At 31.1% G+C, this 26,956-nt stretch overlaps 3 protein-coding genes across 3 annotated transcripts in view; 1 reads left to right on the top strand and 2 right to left on the bottom strand.

Moving 5' to 3' along the window:
• Mekk1 (mitogen-activated protein kinase kinase kinase 4) lies at positions 1 to 26,144 on the bottom strand. Its single transcript, XM_088182394.1, has 28 exons — positions 25,904 to 26,144; positions 8,828 to 8,941; positions 8,644 to 8,762; positions 8,422 to 8,561; positions 8,108 to 8,296; positions 7,879 to 8,039; positions 7,200 to 7,339; positions 6,657 to 6,841; positions 6,456 to 6,583; positions 5,456 to 5,986; positions 5,257 to 5,371; positions 5,011 to 5,183; positions 4,789 to 4,948; positions 4,551 to 4,718; positions 4,346 to 4,482; positions 4,166 to 4,282; positions 3,514 to 3,661; positions 2,692 to 3,443; positions 2,216 to 2,297; positions 2,009 to 2,152; positions 1,860 to 1,947; positions 1,601 to 1,791; positions 1,327 to 1,494; positions 1,066 to 1,261; positions 871 to 993; positions 688 to 788; positions 445 to 624; positions 1 to 374 (listed from the first exon to the last, which is right to left on the bottom strand). The coding sequence occupies exons 1-28, from the start codon at positions 25,984 to 25,986 to the stop codon at positions 351 to 353; spliced, it is 4,857 nt and encodes a 1,618-aa protein (XP_088038520.1). The 5' UTR covers positions 25,987 to 26,144; the 3' UTR covers positions 1 to 350.
• Positions 1 to 26,956, bottom strand: part of LOC148239304 (uncharacterized) — a 278,456-nt gene that overhangs the window by 248,081 nt on the left and 3,419 nt on the right. The gene's annotated exons all lie outside the window — the stretch shown is intronic.
• The window catches only part of LOC148239309 (chymotrypsin-like elastase family member 2A), a 21,641-nt gene continuing 20,464 nt past the window's right edge, over positions 25,780 to 26,956 (top strand). The window contains exon 1 of the mRNA XM_088183482.1: positions 25,780 to 25,827. The gene's annotated coding sequence lies outside the window, so the exon portion shown is untranslated. The remainder of the gene's footprint in view (positions 25,828 to 26,956) is intronic.

The raw sequence follows: 26,956 nt of genomic DNA on the forward strand, positions 1-26,956 counted from the left end.
AATAAAAATAATTTATTTGTGAACACAATATAATTTATATAGGTACTTATGTACAACGAAGAATGCACATATATTTTTAAAATATATATATATTACTTTATACTTTGTTAGTGTTAATCACACTTTATGGTTTTAAGTCAAATTCCATATTTTAAAAAATTATCATCACATGTAAATCATAAATCACATTTAAAACAATATTTCTTGTTTATAATTACAACTAAATATATTATAGGGGTACACATATAAAAAAATATGCAACTCGTAATTCAGTCTTATACATAAATGAAATGATTTGGAATGTGGAGATCTTGAATTGAATGGTTACTTCCGTGTGATTATTTTTTAAGTTAATAATATTCAGTACGATTGACCTGAAATAATATTGAATAAGTAAATAAGTATTTTATTATTTTAGATGTGTTTAAATTTTATTAGTCTTACTTTAAGAAAATGATGATGCGAAAGCTTCTCTGCTGAAGCACGCTCTATAGGATCGTGCTGAAGACATACCAAGCAAAAATCAGTACCTTCCGTAGATAATGAAGGAGGAATTTCAGGTCTATTTCCCATGCCGACAACAAACATGATTTGATAATTTGAATCGTATTCACTCCACGGATGCTAGAATATATAAAAAATTAATAAAAATAATTTAGAAATTAATGAAAATATTTATATATATACCTTTCCAGATGCCATTTCTACAACAACACATCCTAGAGACCAAATATCAGCAGCTCTTCCATGACCAGATGATTTCATAAATACTTCAGGAGCCATGTACGCTAAAATTTATATTTTATTTTTACTCAATGTACAACATTCTTGTGAAGAACTTTGATATATTTTAGATTCATAAAACAATACCTTGTGTGCCTATATAACCCTGGAGTTCACCAGGTACTGTTGTATTGGCGCGAATTTTAACAGCGCATCCAAAATCACCGAGTTTTAAGCAATTACCACCATCGGTTAAAAATATATTACCACCTAAATTTTCAACAGCATTTTAGTAATATTGAATATAGATGTAATAATCAAGCATTTTAATAAGATACAAACTCTTAATATCCCTATGTGCAATTGAACGATCATGTAGTGCCTTTACAGCAGAAACAAGTTGACTAGTATATCGTCGAATCAGCTGCTCGGGAAGTCCATTGCAACTGACACCATCATCGGAAGTATTGCTGCATCCAGCTATCATGTTTTCTAATGAACCTTCTACACACAGTTCCATAAAGATCAACATTTCTTCCTGTAGAATTACATTTTAATTAACATCAACATGATTTGTATTGACCTGATTTTAGAAATATATACCCTATGAATTTCTACACCATAGTATCGCACTAGATTTGGATGTACTACGCCTTCGAGCACTTGAAGTTCATTAGCAGCACGATCTACGGCTCTTCTATCGCCGATCCCTAGACTGACTTCTTTCATCGCCAACAATTGACCTGATTCGGTGTTGACAACTGTATATACCTAAAAATACATAAAAATCAATAATGAGTCAAATCAAGGCAGTAATTAAAGTTGAGGGATTTTATCTATATCTTTTGAAACAGTGCTAAATAATATAATAAATTACCTTCCCAAAACGTCCTTGACCAATTTTGATACCGCGCTGCCATTTGAATGTGACAGGACGTGGTCGGAAATGATCTCTCGAGCCAGTACCTTGTCTGACGGTACCGATAGCTCCGACTTTACGTAATGCATCATCTCGCTTACAATCTAATTCTTTCAATGCTAACAATTTCTTCTTTAGCCTTAAAATATCTATATAAAACAGTTAATGAATTTCTTATCACAAATTGAATAAATTATCTACTGGTATATAAATGAACCTGTTTCATAAGAATATAAATGTGTATTATTCTCGACTGGCGGTGTCGGCGGAGTGGTAGAATTTATTACCTTGTTTGAAAAAGGATTCTGGAAAATTGTTTGACAAATTAGTATAGATAGTTGAACATATATTTTTTAGAATGCATACCTGAGAGTTCTGTGAAGATGTTCTGACTCGTTGAATAGGAGGCGTACCGACTATAGTAGGCGAAATAATGTTATTTGTAACCGGAACTCCCCTCGATGAGCCGATAACGTGAGATATACAATTATCCATCATATACTTAAGCTCCTGGTAAACGTAAATAGTTAAAAACTATATGAATTAATCTTAAATATAATTTAAAACAATTACTTCAAACTCTGCATCTGATAAGTGTTTCGTATGTTGAGGATCGCAAGTCAACATGAGAAATTCAAGACCGTGGTTTGCCCATCTGAAACATTTATATTCATTTAATACTTATATATTTAAGTATCTACAATGCATGCTTTCAAAAATGAGCAATAGCCAATCAATGTAAAAGCATAAAAGTCTTGATAAAAGAGATTATGACAGTTATAGCCTATTTATTTTATTCGAAAGATAATTTAAAGGACAATAGAAAATCTACTAGTAGCTAGTTGAGTTTTTAAATTCTCCTAATTTTAAGTAGATTGCCACAGCAAAAACTAATCCGAAGGTGTTGAATATATTAGATATTTTTCAGTATTCCATTAATTCTTATCTATCTTACTTTTTAAGTACAAAATAGACTTGAAAAATAAATTATTTAACAAAAAAACATGGTCTATAGTCAAGTACTAACATTAAAAATGAGTATATTTTACCTAGGTCTCAAACCTCGCCCTCTCTCACAACGCTTCATAGCAAAATCCATCCACTGTTTTGCAAATTGGACTAAACCGCTGCTGACGAGTACTTCCCAATCACAGTTATCACCGTCTTTATCATTTAACGTCTTTCGCATACCACTGTACAAATCTTCGCATACCAAAAGCTTGTTGCACGATTCGCATCCAGGTATTCCGTTCTGAAAGTCTTCCAGTTTTAACTCAGCCAATTCTTTATTGCTGATTGTCGTGTTGAACTTTTGATCTTTACCGAAAGAATATTTCTTTTCAGAAGATATCCTTCTGCCGCACAAGCTATAAGTCAGAGCTTCTTCATCTCTAGACTGCTTTCTACTCGTTGGTTTCGTACTATAGGTTGTATACACAAACTCTTGGTTAGACGTCGGCGTGTATGGCACAAAGGCATAATTTTCATCAATTGAATATTGCGAATTATCAAGATTGATACTGTCAGCTCTAGTGAGTCTTGATTTTCTATATGTCGATATTGAATTTCGAGCGTATGGATTATAGCAACCTTCTTGCATACTATCGTCGTTAATCAAGCGACACATTTCTTTGTGAAACTCAAAGCCGAATTTATAACCTTGTGATACAATCTCGCGCGTTCTCGATTGTACACTCGGTCTATCGCATTCGTCCAATTCGAAGAGTCTTTCAGGTTCAGTAGCTTGTTGCATTTGATCTATGGTCCAACATAATATGTTTTGGACACAAGCCATAGCTTTCTGAAATTCATAATTCACAATCAAATATATATCTTAAATCATGTCATATGATTATTTACAATATACATACATATATCTTTTGTCTATATTCTCTAAAAACTACGTTGTGATCGAGATGCTTTGATACGATTCTAGCAAATTGTGCTGTGCTTAGAGCGCGCTCACGTTCTTCGGAGAGTAAGCATTGCATATCACGACATACTCTTAGGATACATAATCTAAAATACAATATATTAAATAGAAAATAAAATATATATAAAAATTATTGTATACATAATGATCCATTAGGAAGTTTACATTAAAAAAATATATAAATACTTATTTTAAATTAATTTTATTGAAACAAATATTTGGAAAACATTCAAGAAAAAATAGGTGACGTAAATTTTAAAATTGTATGTATGACAAATATAGTATAGTGAGTGTGTTTCAATAAACGGTACGTTAGTAATACCGAGTTAATCTGCAAGGTGTCGTGGCGGTGTGCTATCAGATAAATTTAATAGTTTTTTTCATCTTTCTGATATAAAATTTAGATTTGTATTGCATACTGTATTTAATAATAAAACTTCATTATCAGTTTGAATAGATGGGTTGACATTTTAACTTGAATTTCTCTAATGTTTTGTAAATATTTATGTAAATCAAATTCATTTAATTTACATACATATCAATGCATTTAACATAAAATTATAAATGGATCATCCTTATATTATCCTTACTTTATAGAATTATTAGGACTTTCATTCTTTATAAATGTTTCCGTCTTTTGCCTAAGTTCAGCGACTCTTTTTTTCAGTCTATCAGCTGCACCCTCAAGCTGTCTTACGGTTAAGCAGCTATAAACCAATCTATGTTAGATTTATCATTCTAAATTTAACTATAGTTTATTTATATCTTACCAAAAAGTCAAAGGAGCAATAGTAGCTGCGGATTTTAAACGTTGAGCTAAATAATAGTTAAATGTCCATTCATTAGATAGTATAGTGCGAGGCAGATGTTCCATTCCAGCCCAATCCGATAAATAGGATAAATACAACTGAAATTAATTAATTATTATTAAAAAATATTCTTAACAAATAGATTGGTTTTAAAAAAGATACTTACTTTATATATTTCATTCAATGTATTATTAAAAGTTGATAGTACTTTTTCGTAAAACATTCTATGCTTCGATTCTTTCGGTTCTACAACTAAAGCTGTATCAACATGACGAATAAACCGGCTTCTTAATCTTACGGCAATTGCTAAACCTTCTCTTAATTCATATATTAACTAAAAAGTATATTGTACAATAATTGAAAATAATCTGAAATTAATCAAATAATATTTAATAAATAATTACCTGTTTAATTGATAACGCCGATGGTTTTTCAGGCTTTGTTTCTAATCTCATCAACAAAAATTCGTGAATATTCTCCAATGGCACAGTAGATAGGAACAAAAAAATGCTTCTATATGAAGGCAAACACATATCTAAAGTTTCTCTAGACCATGCTCCATATCTGCGGTAAATTTTAATATGTAAAGAAAGAATAGCTTTATTAATATATAATAAATTAATAACCTTCTTAATTCTACACATTCTTTCTTGAGCTCTTGAAAATCTACTTCACATCGAGTGTGGCGTTCATACTCAAAGTCATCGTCAGAAGAATCAACATTGTAATAATTACGAAGAATGACTTCAGATTCTATCTCGACGTTGTCATTGCTCTCATCGACATGGACAATTTCTTCCTGGAAAATATTTATTATAAGTAATTATATTATTATGTTATATTATTATAATAAATTAAAGTAGTTCTAATACTTTGAATTTTTCCAATGTCATTCTGGCTTTCTTTAAAACGCCCAAGTGTAACTTTTCAAGGAAATATAACGCTCTTCTTAATCCTCGAACTTTTAACATTTTCTCGATGTAATCTCTGTAAAATTATAACAATATAATTGCCTTTTTTGATAATATTTTGTCAGCAGATATCTTATCTAAGTATTATAAAATAATTTACCTGTAAGGTGATACCAGATTTGGATTGTAAAGTCTCAGTTTAGTCAAATCTCCAAGGGAACCCATATTATAAACATTAAAATCTACGATATCAACAAAAGAATCGTCATGATTTTCAGTGACAGACGACATGAAACCGCTCTCGTTAGAGTGCATGCTTCCGACAGACGAGTCAACACTCTCGTACGGCGATCTCGAATGCTCAGAGTTGGGCGTGTCGGGCGTTTCGTCAACGTTTGCAGAGTCACATTTGCTGTTGAAAGACCTGACGTTCAATAACGATTTTTCAATTTGGACTTGGCTATCAGCGCTTTTTGTGGAATCTCGGCTGCTTTGTTCAGTTTCGTCTTCGGATGCATTGGAGTCTAATTTCGCTCCAGTGATTTTGATGTGTATCATAGAAGATTGTTTCACGTCGTTGTCATCGTCTGATTCGTTATCGTTTTTGCATTTAACAACTGGACTTTTGTCGGAGTCTTCCACCGTGAACTTGACTTTCGGTTCACTTGTCGACTTGCTACCGATACATTCGCTGAAATATTGATAGTAAACTATTGAAAAAATTATAAAAATATGATAAATATTATAGTAGCTTCTGAAATTATTAGCAGACAATTTTTCTTTCGAGTAGACTGAAACATTTACTGCATGAAAACAAGCTACTTCTTGAATAGCAATTTGATTATTGGCAGTTCACAGAATTGTTCTGATAATTAATAAAAATATGCAATTATTGCATATTATTTCCCCCCTGAAAATATCTAAAATAACATCCCTGTCGTGTAACCAAACCTTAGTCTCTAATTGTTTTTTATTTGCCTGATTTTGATATAACTTTTTTTGAGACAAGTCTACATCTGTAAGTTATCTAAAGCTTTAAATCTATTATTATAAAATAATAGTATCATAGATGTACTTCACATTTTTGTTTACATTGTAAAGAATGTCTGATATTAATTTTAGATGTCACAAATATAAATAACATTCAATCAATATTTAACCTGAAATTTTGTGTCGACGTTTCAATTTTTTTCTGTGAAAATTTCCATTTGTGTTTGTGCAGCAGTTTTTTGATGATGAGCATTTTTAACCTCTGATGATGGACAATGTTGTACCAGAGACACATAGCCTGTAATTATTTCATGTGAAATAATAATAAATTACCTATCAGTATATTATTAGGTTTATAAAATAAATTCTACCTTAGTTTTATTTATAAATTCATTTGTGACTATTATTGGATGTTGTACAGCCATTGCTTTGGTAGACGGATAAAGAGCTTCAGCTTCCGATAAGAGATCTAACAAGTTCTCTACCTCTCTCATAGCCTGTCCTACCGCTGTAGAACAAACGGAACAGTCCACGCATAAGCACTCCGAATAATATTCTGTAAAGTTATTAAAAAATTTGAAGAAAATTGCATAGTGTTTAAATAGAATTAAAAATATCAGATGGTCACTCTCAAAGTTCAACGACTCTATGTAGTAACTTCGCCATTATAAATTTTAATCTATCATTTGCTTTGACTAAATCTACACTCGTTTTATAAACAACACAATGCCCATTGATAAACATCTCTGTGAAAATCTACAACTATCTAACTCGACGGAAAATTCAAGCTTAAATACTTGCTTTTTACCTAATAAAAACCCGATAAAAAAATGATGAAAGTGCAAGTGCCACAAAAGAGAAACTTCTGATTGACAGATTAATCTTGAATAGTGAGAAATTAATACACATTTTACCGTTATTGCTTTCAACGTGTTTAGAATTGAACATGTTTTTGTCGTCCAAATTGTTCCCGATACCGCTATCAGGACTTGTAACCGATGTCTGTGTAGTCCACACACCTGATCCATGACATTTGCTTTCTGCGTTTACAAATCTGTAAAATTAAATAAACAAAATGATATTGAACTTCAACTATAGCAAATTTAATTCGCGGATTGATTTTACAGTATAAAATTAGCATGAAATATGACTAGAAAAATCACAGTAATAGTGAAGATTTCTGTCAGTTTATTAGAGAACACTGTAATTTAAATTGTTGTAAACTGTATAATGATAACAAGTTTTGCGGTTTTAGTGTTTGGATGATGTTATAAATATGGACTTGAGAATGTTAAGATGACACTAAAAGTTCGTCAAATTGTGACAAAAGATTCCTGAATGACCGTCCAAGTGAAAGTAGATGAGTTGAACACCAACTAAGAGACGATTCGTCAAATCTTATGTGAAGATTTGGAAAAGAGGAAGATTTTTATTGGGATAAACACATACTCTATTTATAAATTTTTGTTCCTCAAAGTCAAAACTATTCTTAAATATAAAGCTATTAAGAAAAATATAAAATAAGACTTTCAAATTATTTTGAGCCAATCTAGGAATTAAATTTACGCATATAAAATAATAAATATGACTCACTTATAGTCCAATATGTTCTGCAATAATGCGGGAACTATGTCTCTTTTCGATAGTAAGAAAGCGTCTTGCTGGGTGGCTGTTCTACCGGCTTGTCTCGCGCTCACCTCTAGCCAAATCAAATCCTTAAGTTCATTCTGCCAAGTATGCTCTTCCATTGATATCTATTTTTGTATTTAACAAATATTAAAGTAAAGGAATGAGATGCTTTATTTGTATGTAAATACTGAACTGTTCTTTTGCAATTCTTGTCATTGTTTCCCATTTTAATCAGCATGCTGAAAGCGTTGTGAAAATTAGCACGGCTGTCAACCACCGCAGATGTGTCAGCTAATACGTCTGTTGGTTTATCCAAGCTTCTTAATGCTGAGTGACAAACGGGTTGAGAATGAAGTGATTTGAAGCGGTTATTGGACTCCACCTGAAATTAAAAATATTTTGATAGTAATACATATTTATCTGAAGATGTACAAAATCATCAAATGGACTATTTTATAGAGTAATAGAACAAAAACAAGTTCTATAGAATGTAGAAATTGCACATACCAACTTTGTGATGGTGGAAATTCCTATATGGTGCGGCGCCTGCTCCATTTGTTGCTCTTTACACTTTTCAATATCAAGCTTCAAATCTCTTTCATGTCCTCTCAGTGTCTTTAAAGATCTTCTCTTTGCTCTTTTGTTCTCTGTTTCAAAACACAATCAACATTTTTTATTTTATATTTAATGAAAGGATATGTTCAAATAAACAATTATAAATAATAATACCTAAGACGTCTAGAGAAGATAAATTATTTTTGATTGATATGGTATCAGTCGTATTTCTTCTTATGAACTTTACGACTTTCGGAGATCCTACCGAGCTCAACATTTCACCAACTGCACATCTATAACAGTTAGATTTTATTTATCAGCATTCAATGAAGTATAAATAACATATATGTAAATTAACCTGTGTTTTTCCTTATTTCTGATTCTTGTTCTTGGAGGTGTTGAACCGAGGTGATCGTACTCAGCTGACAGGGCATCCAACGCTTTCCATTTTCTTTCAACACTGGCTGCATCTCTGGTGATAAAAAATATTATTAATTTTCCAGATAATTTCTTATCATTACTCACAATAAATATTAATAATATATTTTAAAGCTACTCATGACACATTTATGAAATATTTTTCTTTTAAAACTAAAATCAAAGAGCTTTTACAGTGACTAATATTTTATTTCCCAGTTCCTTGGCATAAAGCCACATATCTGGTTATCGATTTCTTCCTTCCTTCCCCTTTATTTTATTAGGGAAAGAAAAAAAAATCAGACAATAACAAATAATCTGTTTCCACCCCGAATCATCGAGATTTATCACATGATTAAGAACTGGAAGGGACGTTAGACCGCCGCCAATTTTGAATGATATATACCCTAAAACACTGATGTAATGAATCACTTCTATCAGGAATATAGTTATTTTATGAACTTCCTCCAGACATTTAAATCAGAACTACTACTTAAAATAACGAAAGTTCAGGCACCTCCACCAAGCACAACTTTGAACCCGATCAACCCAAGTTCAACTCGATATTTAAGACGACTTGGAGACAACGTGAAGCATTTCTACGATGAGAACACTCATAATAGCGAATTTCAAAACTTTCAAGGTTGGTAGCCTCATTATGTTGCTAAGGAGTTTTGATTCAACAAAACTATGCAATAGAACGCGGTTGGTTGTGAATTCATTGAACACGCGTGATTGAGGCAATGATTCTGATTGGAATATTTAAAGGCAAGAATGTGTTTAATTTCAAAATCTAATTGAATTACAGCGAATTATATTTTTGATTAAATCTAATAATATAAGTCACAATTACAAGTCGCTTAACATTATAATAATTTACCCTCATGATAAATTTTATGTTACTAGCAAAGTATCCAAAACACATACAAATATATGTGGCAGATGAAAATGAGCATCCGCTAAATATAAATAAAAATAATAAATAATAAAAGATTGAATACAATTACGACAAAATTACATCACAAAACTCCATGAACATTTTGACGTATTAGCCATTTTATTTTGACACAAGATCGATTTTATGTTTATTTATAGCATTACGAGGTACAAACTTTTTTTGCATCACTCGTGTACGTATATGGAACATAATACGTACAATAATAGCTTCGGGGGTTGTTTTCATTCTCGGGGGTGGTTATAATTAATCGACTTTTAGTAGGTCTCACACATTAACAGGCTATATTTAGCAGAGAAATTGTCGCTGAGCGATCGATAGTATCGTGTGGTTGAACCGCGAACGACCAAAAAAAAAACCTACTCAACCAAGCAGACATGACGATTCGAGACCTTGACTCGCAGGCCAAAGGTAAACGTGGTATTCGGTGAAAATTTTCATACAGACGCTAATAGAAGACTACTAGGACCTAACTGCTTAAATTTGCTTATTTTATTTATCATGCATTTTTTAAAACTGGAAAATCTGATTATGTATTTTGATATTGATTATATGGTTCTTAGAATAACATATAATTCACATAGCTTATTTTAAATTGGACAAGATTTTAAAAGACAATACGTTGTATTTATAATGGAAAAATTTCGTTTTGAATTATATTTTAATTCTCAGAACTCTTGTTATACTTTCTGCACTACATAAATTTTCCTGACTACTTATACATTTAAGAAAATTAAGATGCTAAAGATAAATGAAAAGTCGCTATATGTATTAGTTAATCGTATCTAATCGGTTGGTTAGAATATATTTACTTAGTCATTGAATTTAACTAAGTAGTGCAAGGTCGAAAAGGTCGATACTGAGGTTACAGAACTTTTATGTAACCGCTCAACAAGTTCAACATCGATTCCTGCAACTTTCTTACGTGACAGTGAAATTGTACAAGGTAGAGAAAGGACGTTTAAGTAATAAACAAAGTACAAAAAGTGACAGGTGGATTATATTATTTTGAGGTGGAAACTATAGAATATATAAAAATACCGCAATGCGGGATACTTTTAAATAACTATAACTATACATATCTTGAAGTTGACTATTAAACAAATATTCAAATAGTCGTCAAAATATGTAGCTTTTAGTATATTAAATAACACTACAAATAATATTATATCACATCTTTGTGAAAATGATAGTAATAAGTTAACTAGATTTGTATGTAAAATTACACACTGTAAGGTGTATTTTAGTGCAGTTCACGCACCTACTCAACAACTACCAAAATTTCTAGCCAAACGATTTCAACCTCTACATAAGGAAATGAAATCATATGTTGAACATTTTTATGACTTTTAAGAAAAAAATCAAAACTTCAAATGAAGATATTTTATTCAGTTTTTCGCTTTTAGGATGGCCTACACAGTCACTAGGCTAAAATTCTATAGAACATTTATGGCCAAAATTAGAAGAAAATGTTGCCCAATACAATTGCAAACCCAAAATTAAACTGCGAGAAAAATTGCAGATGGAATGGAGAAAATTGTTTCATTAGTTGACAGTATGTATGCCAAAAAGGGTTTCAGCTGTAATTAAAGCTAGAGGTGGACCTACTTAATAATAAAAATAAGCTTAAAATAAACACTAAGCAATCTAAATTGGTTTTTTATTTATATTTTCATGATTCTTTAAGATATAACACATTTATTGGGGTGCCACATTATTATGGCCAAACATGTGTATCAAATTTCTTGTAACGATTGTGACAAAATTTACATTCGTCAGACAAACAGTAGGATTTCAGAAAGAAAGATAGAACATAGAAACGCGATAAAATGCTTTGATGAAAAATCAGCTTGGCAAACGACACTTTCAATGAAAATCATCATATAAACTTTGATACAACTAAAACTTTAGGCAAAATTAAAAGTAAGACAGCACTAAATAAAAAAGATGACGCGAAAGCTAAATTAAATTTGAACAAAATTCATATAAATATAAATTTATAAACAAACCAATACGAAAATGAATCCATTTGTTATTCCCTTAGTAACGAACAAACATAAATATAATAAAAACACAAGATCGAGTCAAAAACGACACATCTCAAGAGTGTGCGGCGGCTGAGATGATGATCCCAACGTCGGTGATCGAAACGTCGGCAAACAAGATGCGAGTAAGAAAAGGCGCGATACGAAAGCCTTAACATCTCAAAAAGCTAAGTAACGTGTTAAATAAATCCGAGTGAAACTTAAACAAAAAAATAGAACCGTCAGCCATAGGCCCTTGTCTACCAGCCCCCTAGCGACCCGTAGCTATAACACCTTGTAGGCTTCGCATAGATAGCTGTGTGCCAACGAATTACTCCACCTTCGTTCTCGACCTAAGCCGTCACTGCGGCCGGTAACACTATCTAGTGTAAGTTTCTGCTCTTGGCTTGTCGAGCCTCATTTGAACGCCTCATAGCATACCATTTACAGCCACCATTCGCGAAACTTTCTTCCTTGGCCGACTGCGCCCACCATTTGAAAACTACACCCACAAATGGCCCTCAGCTTCGACGGATTTTAAGAAAAATATCAGTTTAGTTTAAATTTACCTTTAGTATCAGTTTAGTTTAAAGAAAATATTTTTTAATATTTTTCTTTTATTATTTGATAAATTAACATTCTAAATAAGAGTATAAATTATTAGGAAATATTACATTTATTATATATAGGTAGATCCTTAAAACATTTGATTTTGTTATCCGGTGTAAAAAAGCTTAAGAATGTAATTATTTACTACTAAAAAAAAAAAGTCACTTACAAAATAAATATTTTTATGGCTCAGTATATTAATTGCCTGACAAAAATTATTGACTAAAATAACGATCAGACGAGCGTATATTTGCTCATTACTCCAATGTTATGAACATATAATTTTGTCGGTATGTTTACAACACTTTTTAAAGCTATTATTAAATTTTCTTTAGTTGAATTAGTGAAAACGCATTAAGTGACTCTTAGCTCGAGTAAAAAATATACAATTCACTATCGTTTTTTTATATACTTGAAAAGGAACAACACCTGTCTTCTAAATAAATTACATAAAAATAAACACAACAGGCGAAAACGCGAAATTGGCAACGAACATTGGCAAAGAAATCGAAAGTGTTTATCGTCAAGATTTTCATTATAACAGTAATTATTACAATGCGTTTCGCAGCTTCTTAGACAATGGCTCGTTTCTATTTCAAACGACTAGTATAAAACGATCATTTTGATGATATTATTTATTTTTTGTGAAAAATTTCTCGAATGACTCTCCAGTGTTTTCGCACGTTTTTCAATTAGATTCTACGTAGTTCCAATTCGATTGATAATAATTTTGAGAGCATTGATATTCTAGGCACTCTCTGTTTTATAAACAAACAATGTCATGAGAGGACTAAACAAAGTGACTATTGTTAGACTCCAAAGTCTAATTTATAATAAGTGACAACACATATAAGTAAGCAATAAGCTACTTGGATAGATACTTTTGAAGATGATACATTACATTAAACAATAAAAACTACCAACGACTAATAGATTGATCATAAAAAAATAATTGATATCTAATTGCCTCCCGTTGTGAATGACACTCAGTAATTCGATAATAAATAAAATACAATTATGCTTTCCACTTGATACTTGAGTATCTCTTACACATTCTATTACATATTATTGATCGGATACCCTTGGCAGCACCTAACTAGTTTGTACTGCATAAAAACCAAGATGCGGGACCGTCTGTATTCAATCAGTCAAGCAGTTTATTAACATTTGATAATCATGGTGACATTCTAGTCGAAATCAATTAGATGTGTGAAAAACTTGAAAGGTAAATCACTTTAAAATAATAAACTATCTGAAATTCTGAAGACCAGGGTTCTCAATCGAATATTCGAATAATTCACCCGATTTTCAACTATACGGATATTCGAATAATTGATCGAATATTCGCTTATACTATCTCGAATGAAATTTGAAAAATCTTAGAATGAAACAATTTGTATACTTGAGCAACACAGTCGTTTTTTCTCTCAATATACTCGAGTAAAATCTATGGACCTTTATTATGTTTCGAAATGCGAAACAATTAAACGCTTCTTCTCCACAGAAAAATGCTTTTACGCCTTCGAAAGACATTTGTGAATAAATTGTTTATTGGCGGTATCTACTATGATCGAAATTCGCGGAATTTGTTCGTTGAACGAAACAAAATGTTGGAAAAGCTCACATTTTTATATCGTTTAACGCTTATCTCAAAAACTTTTTTTACGTTTATGTGTTTGTTATTTCAAGACGCAAATAATTTATAATATAATATAATTCGCTCGCGTGTAATTTCATTTATGTGCAAATTGTGTGAATATATTTTAATATTTGATCCATTTTTGTCCAATAGTTCGAATTGAGAACCCTAGGTTCACTTTCCTTATTTTTCTGATTTTCTGATCTTTCTGACTTTGACGAATTTTGTATCTAGAGCTTATCTTCTAAAAAAGATGACTGCCATACTTTGATACATATGAGGTCATTCATTGATAAATTTAATAAAAAAAATATATAACAATTTATCTTTAATTGTTTATTTATTTTTTATATATAAATATCACTTAAGCGTTAAATCTTATTGTACATAATCCAATTATCTATGGTTTACTGTGGTGACTAAAAATATATGAATGGCAGATGAACTAGAATTTATTATTCCTTACATAGGATTGTATATAAATATTTCTATAAGAGAAAGTTAATTTCTGAAGCAATCTTGAAAATTTCGATATGCAATCGATCAATAGTTATTCCAAGAATATTTTTGAAGTTTACTTAACTATCCAAAGCTGATAAATTATTAATTTGTTCAAGGCGAGTTTACCCCTCAGTACAACACTGCAATTGAAAAAGTTACGAGTAACTTTCAAAACTCCCAGAATTATTTAAACGCTTTCTTAGAACGATAAGAAACATTGAGAAGATGCTATGGAAAGATAGTCGGCCATGAACTATAATTTTACATTCACAGAGAAATTTTCTGGCAGTACAAAAATGCTACACATCTTCCTTATAAATTAGTAGCGACTAGACAAATTCTACATTAAACAAAAAATCCATACAACAGTTATCTTAGTCACTGTGTCCAGACAATATTCCAAGAATCTGTTTTTTTGTTGTTGAATACATATAAGATATTCTCTATGAGCTAAAATAGCTCATTATAAGATCATTTTTTATATATTAATTAATCACCACAATATTTTTATTCGTGAGATTAGGAAAATATAGGTATATAATCACTAATTCTAATAGGAGAATTAGTTTTCCATCGTGTACAGACACGATGGAAATTAAAAAAAAAACACAAGGTCCACATGGATTAGAACCTAGGTCTTTCGGGTAAATAGGCAGCGACTTATACCAGTCGTGCTGATAATTGGTTGTATGTCAAGCTCAAATACGCCAACTAGCATTGCAATGAAAACATGGAAAGTATTAGAGCTTAACAGCTTACTAAATCTAACAGAATAGGATGGATAGATTTAGGTTTTTACATAAGATTATTAATTTTTTTGAAATAAATTGGCTACACAAGTCGTCTGAATACATTGCCAATCTGGATTTCTTCAATGTTATAATCTCAGTCTATTAATGTTTATTCTATTAATTAATGATAATAAGAAAGCTATTCATAATACAAAATTCATACTTCTGGCCGAAGAAATTTAAGTATTCATTAAAATAGATTATACTTAGGATTGTAAAAAACTTTAATTTAATATTTTTTTTGGTGTCAGACTGATTCATATGCATAAAAAGCCTTTCAAATTTTGGGTTTTATCTTGTATTACACACTCGAGGTGTACCATATTGCTTTTTTAATCTGATTTCCAAATAATGCAACCGACTCACTTTTATTAAAAAAAGATCTAAAAAAGGTTCCTCATATACTTTTAAATAAATACTATCCATTTTTATTTCTCACAAAATTCTTATAAGGTATGCTGGGATATGATTCCCTCGAGTCGCGTGGACAAGTGTATTCAGAAAAAATATATTACAGCTGTTGGTAAGGAACATACACGATCCGTAGATTTTGAAAGTATTATAGATAATTTTTATGTGCCTTATAATTAACAGCGTGTCACTTAAAACCGCATACAAAAATAATATTATTGGAAACTAGAGAACATAAAAATTTGGTTCCGATATGTATACGACATTTGATAATTAAACATTTTTCTGAATCTCTAATATAATCAACATAAAATTGTAAATTGAACAAAACAAATCTCTACCATTTTTAGACTTATTGATTTATAGGTAAAAACACATCGCTATTTAAACGGTAATTCAACTTCTCTGTTTCATAGAGCAGACAAACATTCGGATAGTGAACATAAAACGACTCAGCGTGCGTACCCGAGCGTATGAGAATTGTATCACATATGAATAAATATATTTAAATACAACAAAACCTAAAGTATATATTACTTTAATAATGTTCATGCTTTTAACCGCCTATTAAACATATACAATATCTTTAATCGTCCATAACGAATTGATGGCATACTTTCACAAAATAAATCAGCGTATAATCACAATGCAAACAAACAAGCGATAACCAAAAATTTGACAGCTTGATCGATTGCATAGATTAGCTAATATTAATTTATATACCAAGTATTATTTATTTAAGTATAGAGTACAAGGGCGCAACAAAATAATTACTAAGAGCCAGTTGTAAATGTTTGCTTGTATGTTATAATCATAATTTTTTTACGTCCAAAGTTGACCGGATTTTGACACCGTAAAAATTATCAATATAAAACATTTTTTTTAATTGCGGACCTGTACTATGTCCCGTATTGCGAATAAATGTCCGATGTCTAATTGTAAGCCAAGATTATATAAAATAATCGATTACTGTAAAGCTATATTTATATTAGCATTAAAACCACATCATGATAATACGCGGAATTGTCGGTTCCGATCAAAAATATTATATTATATCTGATTTCCAAAAGTCTTACGATTTTTTTTAGCATACGTCGTTATCATTTTACTTTACTATAAATATACCAAATAAAGCATAGTTTCTCATCGATTTTATATTTAATATTTATTTTGTAAAAAAATATTTTGCATCAAAGATTAAATTAATAATTTAGTTTCAAATATAATAAATTGGAACCGCAGGTTGCTAGTAACTTAATTTACAATTTTTTTAATCAATTTCATTTGATGAACGAGCGATGTTTTGCAATACGAGCAGTAAGCATTGCATCACTTTATCCCAAAGCAGAGACAATGATTCTTCTTTTAGAGAAGACGAATTCAAGTTCATTAGGATTAAGATTCTTGCAACACCAATCCATTGTATTTTATATATTTATATTTTTGGGTTCTGAAACGTATCAACTTAAGATTCCCATATTTATTATAATAAAGTTGCTTTGATATACGAGTGTTTACATTTCCGGAATGAATTATTAGAGGTTTCACTGTTTTTATTTTTCAAAGGCGTTTGCTTTGACAAAATACTCATTTGGTGATTAAAATAATCGACGACTGATATGCATTTTTTTTAAATTTATTTATTAATTACAAATCTCACCGTCATCCCAGGTTTCCCCAATAGACCTTTATTCAAATTAGCTTAAACATTTCATATACATTCATAAATTTAGCTCAAACATGCATTTATATACTTGCACATACACTTTAACACACTTATTGTAATTAAAAATGCACACGATATTTTTAATTATACTGATGAACATTGAAAATTAATATGAAATATAAATTCTTCTAGATACACATAGTAGCTATCGTCTGGAACATAATGTTGTCTGGCAAGCTCATTTAAAATCTGCACGCGTTTTCGAGCGCTGACGATTTGTCTGCAATCTCAGAATGAGGGACGCAATCGCACGACAATCCGTCGATGCTCAGCTATTTTCATTTGCGGTCCGTAAATGCCCTATACTTTAGGGCATTTTAAAGCCTATATCGAATGAGGGACGCAATCGCAATTTTCTAGAGTTGGCAATCGCAACTCTAGAAAATTGCGATTGCGTCCCTCATTCGATATAGGCTTTAAAATGCCCTAAAGTATAGGGCATTTACGGACCGCAAATGAAAATAGCTGAGCATCGACGGATTGTCGACACTTAGTATACATTTAACACACGCTACGCTTCTAGCAAAATAGCACTAGAATACCACACGAGATGTTAGATTTTTTCTTTAAATCCTTTGCAGCAATGTTAAGCATTTCGCAAAGATTTCAGGTAGTGGAAATATTATATATTTGAAGACGCTTCGTATCGCCAATAAATTGTTAAAGTTACACTCGTCCGTATTTGGTTATTTCGATGAGATTCAACTTATATTTTTTTTGCTACAAATTTTGCTTTTGACGTGAATTTTTGACTTCTGAGATGTGATAATTGTTTTTGCGCTCTCCTATTGATCAAAATTCAGTTTGAATATACTTTTGTATCAAAAGTTCGTAGTAATATCAGTAAGGATAGCTATCATATATTTAAAACATATGTGTAATATCGAAGTGCAGACAAACTTTAAAGCATCTGTCTGTACTTTCCGCATATTTCCTGAGAGAGATATTTATTCCGCTTATTTTCCCATGAGAGTAATATTTTGGACTTAATAGTAATAGTTTTAGAACATTAGGTTAGGTTTGGGTTTGAACAGCAAATGGACGTTTCGCAACTGTTTCGCAAACCCGACTTTATATGAATTAAATTTGTAGTATGTTCAATTGATTGTATAGTTTTGTCATTGTAAAAGTTTTGATAAACGATTGATTTTACTGATCTTTTAAAATATATCTACTATATTTAAAAAGTGGCTTCCTTGAAATGAATATAACGTTTAGCTATTTTTATATTTATGAACAATGTAGTAAAACATTTCTATAGTGTAATTGTAAAACATACATTATTTTCAATATATAAAAAAAATAATGATGCTCATAGTTGACCTCAGGGGATTCTATTGACACATCTAGTAATTGAAAAACAGTTTCTAATCAACTCCCAAAAAATCGTGTAACCATAAATTTTACCAAACAACCACAAAACAAATTTACACGCACATTAGCAATACCTATGGCGAATTTCCGAAGACAGCGTCGAATCGGCGTCGAGTGGGTGCAGCCCATTAGTCAAATGGATTCCATCAAATGCGAAATTTATCAGATAACAGCACAAGTACTTTGGCGTGGCACGTGTACGTATAATATGTTACATACACATCGGAATGGTGAATCTCTTTACGAGGATGACACAGCGTTTCCTACCGGGAATTTCGTCTATATTATGTATATTTCAATATTACATACACAGAAATCCAACGGTGGAAGAAATGTTATATCTAAGGAGGATTTAACGTGAAATTTATAAAGTTAAGGGACATATGGCAATGGGCGTTTACCGAATACAATCAAACATTGCAAAAGTGCGATAAACGCCGATAAACGATAAATCCTGGGGAAACTGTCTGATTGCGCGCGGAACTAAGCCGTTTCCGAGGTTTAAGGTGTAACTTTGTGTAATACATATATACTATTTGAACTATGGCTATAAGACTCGTGAGAGTTTTTAAAATTAACATCTCGAATCATTATGTTTTAATGTAAAGAAAATAAATATCTATGTTGTACCATTAGTTGTTTATAAGTACATTTTTGCGAACAATCAATGCGAATTTTATATGGATTCCATTGTATAAAATAACGTTTTTTTATGGTTTCCATGAAAATATGAACATCAGACAGATTGAATTAGGCATATGTATATATTCTGCGTATTTAGTGGTTTCTAATAGTGAATATATTCCATTCATTTCATTCAACACATCTACAATCAAATTCTGATTTTTAGAAACCACATATAGATTGAAGTTTATCGCTTTTTGCTTTTTTTAAACCGCATACAGGTTAAAAAAAATAATTACATGTTATGGTTAAACTTCATTCACACATACTCTAAATTATAACAATAATTTTAGATTTTTCACACATATAACAATAAAATTGATTGTTATAACCACTATATATTTAAAATCACACTGAATTATAGAAACACAACCAAAAGTATTATAGTTCATAATAGTTTTGATAAAAATATTAGATATAGTTGGTACTTATTTACAGTTGTGTAATGTACATATATATATGCGGTGTCTAGAATCAATATCAGACATATCATATATACCTATATTGAAAATATGTACATATTTATTTTATAATATTATAAATATCGAGCGAACTTTCCAGTCAAAATATTTCATATTAAGATTGAAACTTCATTATTTTTATAATACGGAAGGTCAAATATTTCGATTGAGTTTAACATATAGACATACTATCTATCTGATTTTCACTAACTAATTCAAGGCTTTGTCTACTCTCATTTTCTGTGAATGATAAGCCGATCGTTGCGTCAAGTATTCAATAATAACACCATGGAATTTATTTTACAGAGAAGCTTTTTGAACTGACGCGTATATTCGATTAAAAATCTTACTGTTATAGACAGCGCTTCATTCATTATTGACTTCACTACTATATGTTGTGTGGTAAACATAATATTGAGTCGATTATAAAAAATCATGCTAAACGCATACCTGTACTTTAGCAAATCATTTCCTGATTCAAAATATATAATAGAAACGTGCATCGTAATAAATCAGTAGCTAAAGATACAGAGGAAATTACCTCAAAATGGATAAAAAAATCTGGGTTTAATGAAAGCGAAAAAAATATTTGTACTATTTTATATTAATTAGGACGCAAGTGTGTGTGTTCGTTCAGCTGCGCAGTTTCGTTAAGGCCATATTTTAGCGTAATAAAGAAAATAACAACTCGTTTGGACAAAATGACTAACTAACAAGAGGATGGAATATATAAGCGATGCAATTAACCAATCGATTTCGGCATTTTTGCGATTCGCCGGAGACGTTTTGAATCAATAATATAAAAGATCTGATACTTTGTCATATTAGCAGACGATCAGGTGATTCTAGACGAGAGGGCATTGAGAGCAGACAACCAGACTTAGACCGAAACACAAGAAACCTCAACAAATCACTCGCTCAGAATACAATATCTACAACTCAACGATATTATTTTTGTATATTGTACAAATGAACTGTTACAAGTTCTTCGGCGTCTATTTTGGCAGAAAAGCCACACCCATTTGGCCTCAAAATCCGAAACAAGTATTATTTTTTTCAATATTTCGGATCTACTTTATCCTTTATTGTGTGGGAGTTGCAGCGAAGAGCGTCAATAATTGGTGACATTGCAGGAACCACTTTCGCACATTCGTCCCGAGACGTTAACCACCCATAAGTACCGTCGAATACTACTTTTTGTGTGGAAAGGACGCGCGCTAGATAATACATTCAACCCTGCGTACTATTGTTCTTCGCTCTTTGGTCACTGATCGCCGAAGTAACCATTTTTGCCGCTCACTCTAAGGCATGGACACGTTTCGAAGGTATGTTCAAGAAGCGATGCAATTTGCTTGCAAACATCCTCATCTGCCATTCAACAGAGCTATTTCGAACCAGCATTATAAACTGTGTGATATCACGGGAGACACCACGCAGTCACAGCAGAGACAAGCCAGGAAAACAAGCTCAGAAAACATCACAACCGACAATAATACAACTCGACACGTCAGCCAATACTATCCGACTTACCAAAGCCGCATTCGTGATAAGACACTACTTCTGATACTGTAGTAAATTGTACCAGTTAAAATAAACACGGCGTCTATTTGGTTGCAAAGTCACACCCCTTCGGCCTCAAAACACGAAAATTATTTAAAAACTCCTCATGTGTGTCATATCTCGTATATTGAGCTGACATTTTTGGATATAATAATGCATTGAACAAATATTTAAAGTCAGAGGGGAATTATCGGTGTTTGGATCAAAAGTAGTAAATAAAAATATAGCTGCCTTTCCAAATAGTGTTATATTGAAATTATGGATACAATTATAAGGCATCTTAAATAATACTATTATTATAATTTTTTTTATTGCACGAATGTGTTTCTTTATTCTATTGAGAAAACCCGCTACATTTGTATTCTTGCGGATTGTTCTAGAAATAGAATAACACAAATTCGCACATCCGTTCATTATTCCCCTGGCCGTACTCGTTTTCTTAAACCAAACTATCCTTAAATTGTCTCTATTTCTAGTAATAAATATGTACATATTTATTTCTTATGAAATATTATAGTAATATATTATTTTCTAACATTCATATCCTATATTTCTTGAATATCTAACCATTCCAATCTATCAATCATACTTCTACAACTAGTAAATATTTTTTAACACCAAACTACATTTAGTAACTTATCAAGTGACTAAACTGCTGGCCTTTGATCAAATGTTTTTATTTGTCTGTGTAAAATTTTCAATTTTTTTAATAATATGCTAAATTTATCCGATTTATAAATATGCCTAATTGTTCTAGAGTTCTGTATTATTAGTATTAAAAATGAAGCATAGTATATAGGCTATGTTTATTATTAATTTTTAACTTCACATATTATGTTACTTATTGTGAATAATAATTTATAAATATACCCTCAAAATCAATTTTATGATTAATGATATTATGTTCTTAAAAATAAGTATATCTGAGAATAGATCAATAAGCAATTCACATAAAAATATGTACGTACACTTATTCGCAGAATTAAGTTGTTGAACTATTTCTAAAACTTAATTTTCAATAGAATGCTATTCAAGAAAAATTCCATTAAATTGGCAAAAAATGTTTTAAATAAAAACCTATACACAAGCGTCGTACTAAACACATTTTAAATATGTAAAATGACATGAATACACATAAGCTTACAAAAAAAGGTATAAAATACCACGCAATGTAGGCGTAAAAGAATATGCAGATACCTTATTTGTGCTTAATACTCGGAATACGCTAAAGTTAATTATGTACACTGTTATTGAAACCGACCTATATATTTATACAATTTTCCTATAATATAACCATTCCAGCGCACTAAATTCGTTCAAATTTTATGATCATCTTTCAAAAACATATCTACATTAATTCTGACCGTAAACAATATTCTAATTATAACTCCATTTAGCCTCAATTTAATTTAGCAAATGGCTAGTCTGAAATTTTTCACTCGCAATTGCGCGACTTTCAGATGAAAATAAGAACATATTTTTAGACACACTCTTGTGTCGCTTATTGTACAGCACTTGACTTCCCTTGAGAAACATTTAACCCATAGCAAATGCATTGCGCAAATTGCAATGTGTAATTCTATAAATTGAATAGATAATACTAGGCTTGGATGTAATGTGTATTTTATAACTTAAAAAAGTCTATTATCACCATAATCTACAGATAAGACCATGTTAGTGTAGTACTTGACACTGAAACCGATTCTACAAACATGACACATGATATTTGATATGGGAAACTAATTAATAGATTTCATTACCTTAATGAAAATCGATTACTTGGTTTTTAATCGAGCAAGTTAAAAACTGTGTTTTGTACAGTGTGGATAAAAATAAATCTGTAACAACAATTGTAATATAATGGTTATGAAAATATTATACATAGATCATCTATGAATAGATGACCCTCATTCGCGCGCTTATATCACTGGACGAGGTCGCAATTGCTACCTTAACATTCTTATGCTGAATCAGGCGTAGCTTTTGCCCGCACGCATGCTTCCCAGCTTCTTCGACCGTCTTCAATTTCAAGTCAATTTCTACACGATTTTATTGCTTTTGACGTGGATTTTTTACTTCTGAGAAAGGATAATAGTTATATGCGCTCTTCTATTGGTCGGTTTAGATACGCTTCATTCGATTCTCACTTACTGTAAATCGTGATGTTGTTATAAAAAATCTTAATATGAATACTAGATTTGAAACGACGGCACGATTTTATTGCTTTTAACGTAGATTCTAAACAGGGCCAGAACTGGCCCAGAAAAATGCATGTCATTTAATGAAATATTATAAACTTTAATGAAATGAAAATATTAAAAAAACGACCACTGATTGATCAATTTTTGCCCCCCTCTGAAAAAAGCTGAAATTACGTTTCTAAGTGCATTCTTGATATCGACACTACGAGTTGATTATTCGAGTAAAAATCAAATAAATATAAGAAAAATTAAAAATATTTTTTAATTATAATAATAAATTTAAAATTGAAAAAGCTACCGTGGAGCCACATTAAATATACCAAAGAGCCGCATACGTTGGTTCAAAAGATATCTCGGATTTTTTTGTCCGAGAAGGATAAAGGAGGACAATTCCGCTTGACAGGGCTAGACAAAATAGTTCTGCGGGCCTAATACGGCCCGCGAGCCAGACCTTTATATTATACTATAATAGTATTTCTGAAAGCCAAACTGGTGAAAAATAGTAAAGCACATAAAAGCAGTTTTTCAAATATATTGGAAATAGCTGGGAAAATCGATACTAAGCGGTATGAAGTGACATTTTCTGTCGGTTTTCCTGGTATAAGTTTCATAATCACTTGTTTAAGCATGAAGCAGATAGGTAATTTCCAATATGGTTTTAAAGATCTCCGAGTTTAATATTACATTTTTAATGTATTTTTATATATTAACCCCCCCTCTCTCCTTTAATATTATTTGATAACGTATCAAATACCGTTAATATATAATGTTTTATTTACTGATTAATTGTTTGCATTTTTAACATGTTTTTACACAACAAAATAAACTTTATTTTATCTAGATAGTGTATAAAATGCATGTTGTCAATTTGGAAATTATGAAATCATTTTAATCTAAGTTTAGTTGTATAGCAATATAAAATGATAGCAAGTATGTGGGTTATTTAACAGAACAGTCTAGGGAAAATCCCATTGGGTATGGTTGCAAATGCAACAATTTAAACCATTTATGCTGATAACGTAATTTAAAAAAAATATGTTGCCATCCGTTAAAAACAAATTTTTTTTTTGAAACGTTCGTTTTCACATTTATCGAAAGTGTTATATTTTTTCGCGTAATATTATGTTTCGTATAAAATATAATGTAACACAATCAGTTATGCAAAGTATCCATTGTTGATTGTGTTATGTTTATTGTGTTTTTACCCACAAATAACAACAAAAGGCGCTCACGTGAAAGGTCAAACTTTCGCCCGGGGCACGATACAAATAATGGAAACCTTTCTAACGTAGTCCGATGTGGCTATAATTAAATTGCATATTGTGGGTATAATTAAATTAACTGACATAATACACGGCGCATTTGTTGTACATAAGCACGTGAGATGTTCAAGTGTTGTGATAATATAATATGAATAAAAACCGGTCGGATTGCACCGCCTATTACCGAGAGGCTTGGAGAATTTTATTCAGTACATTTGGAGAATCTCTGATTCGTTGTTGAAAAATACATCGCAATTAAACATAATTTTTAATGCCCTTGAACTAGCCAAATGTATGAAGTACTTTTAAACGAGAATTTCGGTCGTTAGCGTCGCTTCCTGCTTCATGTGACACTGATTTTGGTCACGGTGGTTAAATTTAAAATTGTAATCAAAAAAGGTAAATAATAATAGCAATGAATTAATTTAATTATTATATTTTTAGTTAAGGATCGATTGTTTTGGTTGAATTACAAATTCAAACGTCATTTCTTCAGCCAAATAAACGATCTATCGTTAAAATAATATAATTATGTTAATTAATTAATTTATTGGTTTTTCTAAAACTTGATCAAAAAAACATTTTTAATATATAGAATTTATCATAAACATGTATGTTTAAATATTATTTTAAGCTTGTGGAATTTCACGATGGCCGCTTTTTAATTTGTTATGGTCTTTTTAATAAAAAAACATGCCTAATTTGACATTTCATCACCTTCGCCATGGTTGACGTGTAACTAGGTTTGTAATAAAATAATTCGTGTGCCATAATAACGTTATTAACAATAACGATTGAATTTTACTAATCGAATCTTACGTATCGTCTTCTTCTGGGAGTCGATTTGTGCCACAATTGATCGGTATACTGGCGCTTTCGCACCTATTCGAGCCGGCCGCCATTTTGTCTCAGATTTGTTTATAAAACGTCGTCAATGTATATCGCGAAAAGCGTCGCGGATTGTCACATATTTAACCGGCAAACGGCGCTCGCAATGTCGGACATCGGGGCCGGTTCCGCGACGAATACGCGCCAACAAACCGACGCCACACGAGCGACTAATCAGCTGACACTTATTTCTCACTAGCCGGCGTTACGACCGATATACATTACAGATGCGCAATTCTCGCCCAATAAACGCACAAAATTATATAATTGATCATTTTTATATATTTTTAATGACTATATTAATGAAAATCATTGGCAAAGTATCTTTTTCGTTGAGTTTATTAGCGCGAGCGCAGATAGAGACATCTATCGGCGACGGCCGAAACCAAATTCCTTTTCTCAGTTATATATTTGTTTTTGTAAGCATTTTCTCGGTCGCTCAAGGTCAACTTTTGAAACATGCAAATTAATATTGTCTTCTTCATAATGAAGATGAGTTCTTTGAATGTTTTATTGCATAGATTACTTTACGACTTTTATCATTTATTTTTAGGAAAAATATCATCTCAGAAACGTTTGCGTTTTAGCATATTTTTTCCATTATACTTCTGTTTATTATACCATTGTAATGAAATGTTCCAAAAAATATTTTTCGTTTAGTTACTCTTTTCTGATATTATCTATTAAATTATTATTTTAGATAAATTCCGACAGAGTTCCTTCAGACTACAAAAACGACCTTCGTTCAATAGTTTACAATTATAATTATTACGGTACAGATACAACTATTTTGTGATACGATAATTCACATATTTTACTTAAAAATAAAGATCTTGAAAATATCTCAGCTAATTTCGATTTGCCAATTTTTTCCATACTTTAAAATTCGATATTTTAATACGGTTGTGGTCAGAACTTATATTAAAAGGTCAGAATATAAGTGGCCAGAATAAATATTAGATGGTAAGAATTTATATTAATTGC

Source organism: Plectrocnemia conspersa, unplaced genomic scaffold, assembly GCF_051122295.1.
Source record: "Plectrocnemia conspersa isolate PC_06_02 unplaced genomic scaffold, ASM5112229v1 ptg000001l, whole genome shotgun sequence".
NCBI lineage: Eukaryota > Metazoa > Arthropoda > Insecta > Trichoptera > Polycentropodidae > Plectrocnemia > Plectrocnemia conspersa.